General features: G+C 42.6%; 2 protein-coding genes across 2 annotated transcripts in view; both read right to left on the bottom strand.

Moving 5' to 3' along the window:
• Positions 1-6,785, bottom strand: part of cist1 (colon, intestine and stomach enriched 1) — an 8,319-nt gene extending 1,534 nt beyond the window's left edge. The window contains exons 1-4 of the mRNA XM_076279111.1: positions 6,695-6,785; positions 5,565-5,769; positions 489-947; positions 1-44 (exon numbers count right to left, since the gene is read on the bottom strand). The exon at positions 1-44 is cut by the window's left edge and continues 117 nt beyond it. Of these exons, the coding sequence (XP_076135226.1) occupies positions 1-44; positions 489-947; positions 5,565-5,631 (570 nt within the window). The 5' untranslated portion in view covers positions 5,632-5,769; positions 6,695-6,785. The remainder of the gene's footprint in view (positions 45-488; positions 948-5,564; positions 5,770-6,694) is intronic.
• On the bottom strand, positions 6,184-10,419 carry LOC143117409 (mpv17-like protein 2). The gene is made up of 5 exons (XM_076279112.1): positions 10,079-10,419; positions 9,680-9,841; positions 9,323-9,399; positions 8,748-8,876; positions 6,184-8,377 (listed from the first exon to the last, which is right to left on the bottom strand). Exons 1-5 carry the CDS (start codon positions 10,263-10,265, stop codon positions 8,207-8,209), a joined length of 726 nt encoding a protein of 241 aa, XP_076135227.1. The 5' UTR covers positions 10,266-10,419; the 3' UTR covers positions 6,184-8,206.
• Positions 10,420-10,515: the final 96 nt, after the last annotated feature.

Raw genomic sequence — 10,515 nt, 5'->3', positions numbered from 1 at the left:
CCCAGGACTCTTGGACAAGCCCTTCACGACACCACCCAGAATAGCTAAACAACACAAACAACAAATACCCAGCGTAAACAAACACACTCACAGTAAACACCCTAAAATACTGAACAAGTCGTCAAAGTAAACAAGCCCTACAACAGGGCAAGTAGGACCTACTGAGCACAGGTGATACACGAACACAGGTAATAAATGAACACAGGTGATAAATGAACACAGGTATTAAATGAACACAGGTATTAAATGAGCACAGGTATTAAATGAACACAGGTATTAAATGAGCACAGGTATTAAATGAACACAGGTATTAAATGAGCACAGGTATTAAATGAGCACAGGTATTAAATGAGCATAGGTATTAAATGAAAACAGGTATTAAATGAGCACAGTTAAATGAGCATAGATATTAAATGCGAGGCACAGTCGATACTGCGTCTCCAAAAACACTTCTGCTGGTTTCAGATGAGGGATTCGTGATCACCAACCTGTGCTTGTGGTTGAGCTTGAGTTGTAAGGTCCAAGTGTGGTGCTCATACTGGGGGTCGTAGAGTTGGTTGAATGTGGGGTAGTTCCATCTTGACTGGGTGTAGTTGTACCGGTGTCATTTTGACTGGGTGCAGTTCCATTAACTTCTTGTTTGGGTGTAGTTCCATCTTGAGTGGCATTGGAGGTGTGAGTGGGCACAGTAGCACTGACAGCATTAGCTGCTGTGGATCTGGACTCTGTGGACTCATTTCTATCCTCTGTGGTTTTACTTGTGGATGGGGACCCTGTGGGACTTTGTGCTGCTGCGGCAGCTGTAGATGAGACAGTGATAGGTTTGCCTGTAGATCCTGCTGCTGATGTTGTTGTTGTTGTTGATGATGATGTAGATACTGTTCTTGTTGATGACGGGGTTGCTGTGAGTGTTGACGCCACAGGTGGCTTTATTGATGATGTCGCTCCTGTGGTATAGATAAGAGCAGCCTATTAATCATTTACCAGAAGTGGAAAAGTCCTAGCCTGGCCACGCCTTCTATAGATCTCCTTTCAGGAAGAGACTAGTGGGCAGTTCCAGCATTATGGATGTGACAATTGGACTCATATTGGTAAACAAAATGCCTTAGAGTGGGGGCAAAATTAGTATCAGTGAATTAATTTGCATAACTTTTAATGTAACCTCTGTCCTCTGAATACTGAGAAATCCTCAAATTTCATATAATCAATTTCATCCTAAGAATACAAAGCATTTTATCAGCGTTATGGATGTGACATGAAATGGACACACTTTTGTGAGAGATTACAGGTTTTCTACAAACTCTGTGAATTTTGAAGGAAACTGCCGAAACTATGATATATGTAGCATGAAGGAGACTTGAATGAACACAAAAAGTGTGTTTTTGAAACAATGCGTCATTTTCGTAATGCATTATGTAGGAAAAACTGGCGTTATGGATGTGACGGTTTCACGTTATGGATGTGACGTGTCTGAACCAGTCCTCGACAAACTACATAAAACACATAATTAAGTAGTGAATTTTGATATGAAACAATTGAAATAGTAATCATGACAAACTAGCGATGAAATTATTGCTTCCTCAGTGCCCACTAAGAGACACAGGAATAATCAGGACAACAAGTCATTTAAAATATAAAAAATAATTTTATTTTTTTATTTTACCGTCATCAATTTTGGTCAGTGATTCCCGGATTACTGAAACACCAGGGAACATGAAACTTGGTGGCCACCCCCCTAAATAACTAGCCCTACCTGAACCGTTGCACCCAAGATGACAAAATATTTATGGTATGTTAGTCTCAAGAGCCCGCATCAACCTAACCCATACCCACTCATTTGTGATTTGCACACATAAAGTACATGCACGCGCACATGCACACACACACACACACACACACACACGCACGCACAGTCGCACACATACAGACAGGCAAGCACACACACACACACACACACACATGAATGCAGACACATAAACACACACACACAGGCACGCATACGCATGTGCGCATGCCAACACACACACGCACACACACACACATAAACACACAAACACAGGCACGCATACGCACATGCACACACACACACACACACACACACACACACTTATAAACAAAAGCAAACTAACATATGCACACACTCATTTACATGCACATGAGTTGCAGGAGTAGGAAATGGAGACAAATTGACAAGCGTGATTTATTTTTGCGAAGAGAATATGCAGGACTGAGAGGCGGTCATATTTTGTACCGCTATGCGGTACATCTAGTTTATTGCTGCCGTTACTTATGTTACTCTGTGGGTATTAGCTACAGAGGACCTGACACTTCAAATGCTGGCATATCGCGTCACATTTAAAATTAAACTGTGTTAAGCAGACGTGAACGGCAGGCTGAACAGATCTGCAACAGAAGGAGGTTGCTATGTTAACTCCAGCTGCAAAGTCGGCCATCTTCACCAGCTAACACGATAATCCAGTTACTGTACAACAACAGTATGACAGTTACAGGAAGATAATCGCTCAGATTTTCGTTATTAGGCCACTTGAAAATAGGCTATGGCTAGGCTAATCACTGGAGGTATTTTAATATTATGTTTGTTTTGCTAATGGTTAGGCAAGGCCTCCCTGTGGTTTTGATCAACCTAATAATCTTTGAAATGTCAATTGTAAACACTATGAAATGCGTTGAAACTGACATGCCACCAGAACAGACTTTTTATCGGCTTTGAGGTATAATAAAGTCTCCAGTCTTGTAAATTCACATTATGTAACATCCATAACGTCACATCCATAACGCACCATTAAAGGTTTTAAAAGCAAGAAAGTGGCACAATTTGGTCATCACACTTTACATTGATATAAATCAGCTTTGCACAGACACTATGGACATTGTCGCATCAACACTGTATGTGTAGCATAAACTTTTCCTATAAAACGTTATGGATGTGACATGGCCATGGAACTTGTTGACTTAAAAACAAAAGCCTTACAAATGTAAGGAGTTGTGCTCTTAAAGGCAAGCTGAGCATAGACATTGCTCTACCATTCCCTTGTCACTCTGGAATTTGTCAAATGGCACAATTTGTTTGAACCTTGGGTCCATTTATCCACCTTTAAATATGTATAATATTACCATGTGAAAAATGTTGTTTCTGTATGGTTGCACACCATATTTATGATGTAAAAAGGGTGTAATTATCCATCAAATTCAATCAGATCAGTTACAAACAATAAAATATAGACCTAAATGAAGATTTTAACAACAGTTCTATTTGCGTATGCACAACTTTTTTTTTCCATGGTAAGGATGACCTTTGCATGGAATTGCCCTAGTCTACTCTAGAACACAATAGCAAAGATGGTTGATTACGAAGATACTTCATGAGAGGCCATTTCCTGTCCCTGGAAATTTATGCAAATAGGGTAGCAGTACACGCCCCCGCACATTTATGCAGTGATCGGGCTCTCTTTTTAACATTGAGGTCTATGGCAGAATCCAAGAATTTCCCAGAATTTGTCAAAGCCTTATTTTTCTGAGCAATGGATGCACATTTCGGACACGGTATCATGATCTCCAAACCCTCCTCCCTATTTCAGTAGAATGTCGTGATAGTATGACCCTCCAGTCGGGAGAAAATCAACATTAATGAAGGTGTACACCAAGTTTATTTTGTACTCCGGCTTGTCTGGCGTGGAACCGAGGCGTTCAAACGTAAGTCATACGTCAGTGACACGCCCCTGTGCAGGCGGGAACTGAACCAGAGCCCATCTCTGGCTGAACTCCACTTTGCCCTCATAGACATGAACTAGGACGACCCATCTTACTACGCATTCAATTATCTTTGACAATAGTTCACTAACGTTTCCATTGGTTACACTACCTGCCCAATCAGCAACGACAGGAAGTGACGAAACCAAAAGGGCTATGGTAAATGGCAGGAACAAGATCTGCAAATATTTAAAATGCAGAAATGTATTTACAGCAAAGCTATAGTCCCACACACATTGTTTTCTGATTGCCAATGCTGTTTTTTTGTCAGTTTGTAAAGTTTTGGCGAAGTAGGAGGTAACGTTAGGAATCTCTGATTGATCAATGTGATTGGATTGGCCGGACCAATATTTAAAAGTTCTTGTACACAAATTCCAATCATGAGTGACCAGACTCTATGCACTTTGTGAATGAGTCTTGCTTTTGCCAGGCTAAGGTCCAGCTTCAGAAAGTAAAGTCCAACAGTGTATTGGGTCTACCTGGTGCACCTGGCTGAGGAGTTGTGCTAATTAGAATCAGCTGGTTTAAATGAATGGCTGGCACAGATATTTGGTAGGACTTGTCCACCTCCGTCATTTCCACAGAAACTTCATCTGCTCTCCCGGCATAGCTCCATCAGGAATCTTTTCAGGTCTTAAAGCAAGGAAAATGTCTGTGCCTAAAGTTAACAAACACTTACAGTCATATGTAATTGCCTATTTTCAAATAAATGACGTAAATGGCCTGGCCCACGCCTGAATTCTGGCACAGCGCCTGAAAACGTTTTGTGTATTGTGTTAAGCACCTTGCTGTGCTGACTTCTGCAAATGCAGTGGGCCTCTTCAGGTACAGGTAGTCTGCAGGTGAACCTTGGGGATGTTCTCTTTACCACATTGGTTTATTCATGCAAATGCATCTGTTTAGCACAGTCAGTGCATGTGCAGTTTCTCACACACACACACACACACATCTGTTTAGCACAGTCAGTACATGTGCAGTGTCTGGCCAGTGTGGCCCAGTTACCACACACACACACACACTCAAAGACCTTGTGCCTGTGTCTCAATGTACTGCACTTAATGTGCTGTTACTTGTAAACTTTGTAAGACTTTGCACTGGACTGCACCTTCGCAATAATTTACATTTTAAATAAACAGTTGATATAATGCATGGTATGCCCGTGTGACCACTATAATACAGAGCTGCCAACTCTCACACATTGAGAGTGAGATTAAAAGTGAACGTCCTGTTTTGTCCTACACTTTCACAACTTGTAGTTGTCATGTGCTCCACTACAGATTATGACTGAGCCGTATCACAATGATGGGTGTGTTGCATTGGCCTCTGTCAACAAAGCAAAACTGACGCTGTGTGTTTGGGCTTCAGTCAATCTTTGCCAACGTGCCCAACTTCCTACCAACAACACACACACACACCTTCTGTCCTCCTGTTGGTGTTGCATGTTCATAACCGCATAGTGAGTGTGTGGGCTACCCTGTCACTGTAAGATAGTCTTTGAACCAAACACTTTCTTTTTCTCTGTCCTTATATCAAGTTTGACCAAAACAGACAATTCCATTTGGAACCCTATTTGCTGCCTACAAACATTTCAACCATCAGGAACTATTAACAGCTCAGTGTGCACTCAGAACTTTATTATATTGACACAAGACATTCATCTGCAGCTGTTTTGCATCTGAAACCGTAGCTCAGACATCAGGAGCACACAATACTTCACATGAGACAGCGTGTCCTTACTTTGTGAGTGACGGAGACAGCGTGCCCTTACCTTGTGAGTGACAGCGCGTCCTTACCTTGTGAGTGACAGAGTCCTGTGAGCAGGAGCAGGAGAAGCGCCGTGATGGGAAGCGCTCTTGCCATGGCGCAGGACGCGAATGACAGGAAACAATAGTGGCCTGCGAGCGATCTCTGTGTAATCACGCAGCCCACATCCTTGAAAGCAGGATGTTGATGTGAAGGTGGGGCGGGGCCAACCTGTAGCGGTACCTATATATCTGGCTTGATGAGAACAGAGTAAACAGGAACGTTTGACCCAACCGCAGCAGCTGAGGCACGCACACACTGTTTAATTAGGCAGAATTTATACAACAAAACTGCTTCATGTGTTTCATTGAGTGCCTACAAAGAGAGATGATAGGACTGTGGAAACTTAATAACTCAAGTTGATTTGACGGAGCTATCAAAACTTTATACAAATCGATGCTGATTGGAAGGCAACACTACAGTTATTTGCGAATTCTCATCTCAGAAAATGCTATCCAACAGGTTTTTACCCACAAGACTTGAGACAATACAATAAAACACACATCTTTACAAACCCACTATGAATAAGAATTATTAACAGCTGTTTAGCATTTTATAACTGGGGAAATTTTATCCAAGATTCATAAATCAGCCAAACAAACTAATAAGTAAGTAGAACTAGCACAAACATTTAAAATGTCCAGCAGTGAATGAAAATGTATTACAAACAGAATAACAGTCAAAATACAATCATTTTGTACAGTACCACTGCACATTGGTGGTCATGCTTAATCAAGGCTCAGCAGAGGTCAGGAGAACAGAACTTCAGCAGCATGGGGTGTATTGGTCAGTAACATCAGACCTTTACAATAGAGTTGTTGGAGTGCAAACATGGCAGTGTGAAACACTGGGAGAAAGCTGATGATTTTACTCTGACGGCAGAATCAACAGTGATAATCAAATAGGCACAGCGGTTTTGTGCTTCCCAGTACTCTTACACACTGAGTGTAACACAAGGCATTTACAGTCATTTTCTGTAGTAACAAATCAATTTGTATGCTGGAACATCTTTTGTTCTTGATAATAGATTTAGGTGATAATTGTAACCTTCATCAAATGAAAAAAGTACACATACTTCAAACATCACATTGTTTACAATACATTATTTATGCTTAAATACCTTTAAGCCTTGACTGTGTCCCTGGTGTCAGGTGTCATTTTAAATAGAAGGATTATTTATCGGCACAATTTCAACATCACATAGTTTAAACACTCTGCTCTGCTATTGGAAAGGATGTTGTTTTTTGTTTGGCCTAGATGGGCGTCTAGATATGGGTTTGCCCACAACACACGTTCATCCTTCCTGTGTAATTTACTAGGAAGAAAACACTGCAACGCCCACAGAATCTAGTTCAAAGGGTTAGAGAGAGGGTCCAGAGCCCGTTTACGGAGAGCCGGATCACTCCCTATTAACTCCATTGTACCTGCAATCTGTTGCAGTTCCGCTAGGGGCGATCACAAATAAGTGCAAAAACAATGGGGGTCTATGGAGCTAGACGGCTAAATGTGTCTTTTTCACCTGGTTGTCGTTGAGAAATTGAATATTTGATTTTGGTTTCTGCAAGCTCAATATGGATTATAGGTCAAAAGTTGAATAAACGAGTAGTCACGTCCTTTCGATTTCTTACAGGTTGGGTCGTTGTTGCCCACAACACACTAGCTTTCTGCTAATGAATGACGTCATTGACACATTTGAAAGGCTTTTTTAGAACAAATAAGTGACTCAAAAAATATAATACTCAGCGGTTTGTATTTTCTCTGCCTCCTCTTTCGACTGAAACATACGAATTTCTGGGCAAAAAATTATATCCCGAGACAAGTGGATTTGAGTGGTACAGCTCCATAGGCCTCCATTCATTCTGCACTTATTCGTGAGCGCCCTCATGTGGAACCAGAAAAGGAACTGCAACCAGTTCAGAAACCGGAAGTTTCCCGAGAGTGGCGGTTCTCCCCTCATTAGACATTCTCTGGGCTTACTGACAGAGACCACAGGACCCTTAACCCTCTGTTTGGGTCATGAACACGGCAGCCGTGGCCTACTGGTTAGCACTTTGGACCTGTAACTGGAAGGTTGCCAGTTCGAACCCCGACCAGTAGGCACGGATGAAGTGCCCTCGAGCAAGGCACCTAACCCCTCACTGCTCCCCGAGCGCCGCTGTTGTTGCAGGCAGCTCACTGCGCCGGGATTAGTGTGTGCTTCACCTCACTGTGTGTACGCTGTGTGCTGTGTGTGTTTCACTAATTCACGGATTGGGATAAATGCAGAGACCAAATTTCCCTCACGGGATCAAAAGAGTATATATACTTATACTATACATTCACACTTACCCCATAAAGCCCCAAACAGGGATGCACAAGGTGTCCTACAGAACAGAACTGTAGCAATTTTACAAAGTTCATCCAATCAACAATCCACAATGTCATTTGGAGCAATTCAGATGTGGGGCATAAGCTGCAAAGCAGACATGATGATTATAACCAGAGAGATGAGAGAAACCCATCGGACAGCAGGTGGCAGTGTAGAGCATCCGACCCACTACGGTGCAGCCCTGGCACAGCTCTGCTCAGGTCCGCTATGTGTTCCGACAGTGCAGTTCCGGCTCTAGAGAACTCTGTGATCAGTGTTCCAGTTCTAGAGTTTCTCCGTGAGTGGTGGCGTCTCTGCCCCCAGACTGAGTTTCTCGGCGAGCGGTGGCGTCTCTGCCCCCAGACTGAGTTTCTCCGTGAGCGGTGGCGTCTCTGCCTCCAGACTCGTCTCTGCTGACGGCTCCACCATCAACATCTCGTCTCCGTGTCCCGTCGTCTGTGTGAACACGAGTTACAATACAGTACTTTTTTAAAACTTTGAAACGGTGGCAGTTTGTCTAGTGGTCTCATCTGTGACCCGTGTCTTTGAGTCGAGCACCAGGTTGTGAGTTCGATCTCAGTAGCTGCCACCATATTGTCCCTGAGCTAGGTACATAGTAACAGTGAACTTATGACTTGCCAGTTTGCGCTACTCTCAAACCTCTCAAAAAGTCTGTCAGAGCACGTTGTAACTGTCGTGGTGACCTTGTCTGTATCGGTTTGAATACTGCCCTGTTCTTGTGCATGCTGCAGCATTTCCCCCGTTTTGTACAGACCCTATGCAAAGCAGGGAGATTGGTGGATGACTACGGATTATGTGTACTTACTCTGTGCTTCAGATAAGACAGATAGGTATCCCACCCCAGAGTAACGGTGTTCACATAAACAACACGAAATTGCGAGGGCAGGAAGTAGAAGTTGATCATCTGTGCGGCAGGCCAGACGCACCAGTCAGCCTGTGGGCAGAAAACACGGAGGAGATTGTTCCTTTCTTTCACTCACTTGGTTTAACGTACTTCTTTCTTTTGCAAACAACTCAAGAAACTCAGTGGGCACTCATTTGAATGCTGGGCAAAGTGCTAAGTCTAAAGTCTAACTAAAGCTATCTTAATAACTAGACTAAGTCTAAAGTCTAACTAAAGCTATCTTAATAACTAGACTAAGTCTAAAGTCTAACTAAAGCTATCTTAATAACAAGGCAAAATCAATTTGCTAATCTAATGCCCTAGGTAAGACCTTAACACTGATGAGTCCACTCAATACCCCCACATGCACATGATAACATGATAGCTATAGTTCATGCATGAGAACGTTGCTTGTTGATATACTTTACACTTGCCCGCCTTTTGAATTAGGGCCCGGCCCAGTCTGTTAAATCAGAAAAACACACTTTAGTCCTGACCTTATAGAACTCCCAGAACTTCTCCGCGAATTCTGTGCAGCCTTTCATCACCCCGTGTCCCTCCAGAGCACTCATGCCTGGGACAGAAGATCATGCAACTTACTATTAGACTTCGTCTGAGTACATATAAAAGCATGCAATTTACTTAGTGTGAGTGGTTAATAGTGGTAGTAGTTTAGGAGAATTTAGTTTAGTGCAACAACTAACATCATGAAGTCGGATGTAGTTATTAAGTTTTATGTCAATATAAAGGTCTAAAAAGTCAACAATGCAGATAATCATGAAGTTTCTACATCTAGAACTTTCTGGCTACTGGTGGTTACTAACTAGCCTAGGTAGATGATGCTGTGAACTCACCTAAGAAGTACCATGCCCCAAGAATTGGTGATGCAACTAGCTGGTCAACCAAAACCTTCTTTGCGACAGTCTTAACAGCTTTCCCGACATATATCTTGTCAAGCCATAAATACCAGTAATGAAGAAAGGGTCCCATCGAACTCCCAACGATAGCCATCCGTGCTGTGAAGAAGCATTACCACAGTTAACAGTGCTGGAGATTTGATACATCGGACTGTCGTGTAAGCAAGTAACGTTGCAACAACCTCTGACAGTTAATGATTTACTTGGTCGCCACGAAAACAAGTTGCTGCTGCAGTTTCGTACGAGAGTTCATGGTTTGCCCAAAACAAAATCTTGATGTGAACCGAACCCAACTAAACCAGACATGACTTAACACAAAACTTTGCTTCACTTTACCTGTTCGGTGCCAGTCTCGAGTTTTGCCAGGTGACTTTCGTATTTCTCGGCTCTGCTGAATGATGTCTCCAAATGAAAGCATAACCCCACCACTTAGCGTGTTGGTCACAAGCAGAAACCTTCCTTTGAAAAAAGGCTTCCAGTAAAAGGATATCCGCACTAAAAAGTCTTTGCCCCGGGGAATCATCTGTTGATTAATAATTGTCAATATGGTACCAAAATGACTTCTGCCGAAGTAGAAGTTAACGAACAGGTCCTCAGTTGTCCTACTGTAAACTTTTCCTCTAAGCGTAGCCTACTGTCGCTTACTGTCGCTAGCTCCACGGAACTTCAAACACAACACAAGGCAAGTGGTCTTTCTTTAGTAGCAATTCGCATATTTGACAACGTTAGGATGGCTACTGACACCTAGTGGACAGGAGTGGATACAACCTATT

Source organism: Alosa pseudoharengus, unplaced genomic scaffold (assembly GCF_046254945.1).
Source record: "Alosa pseudoharengus isolate Yale_2024_CS ecotype anadromous, Long Island Sound unplaced genomic scaffold, YU_APseudo_1.1 YU_APseudo_1.1_scf_11, whole genome shotgun sequence".
Lineage (NCBI taxonomy): Eukaryota > Metazoa > Chordata > Actinopteri > Clupeiformes > Clupeidae > Alosa > Alosa pseudoharengus.
This window is presented reverse-complemented; position numbering and strand designations above follow the sequence as displayed.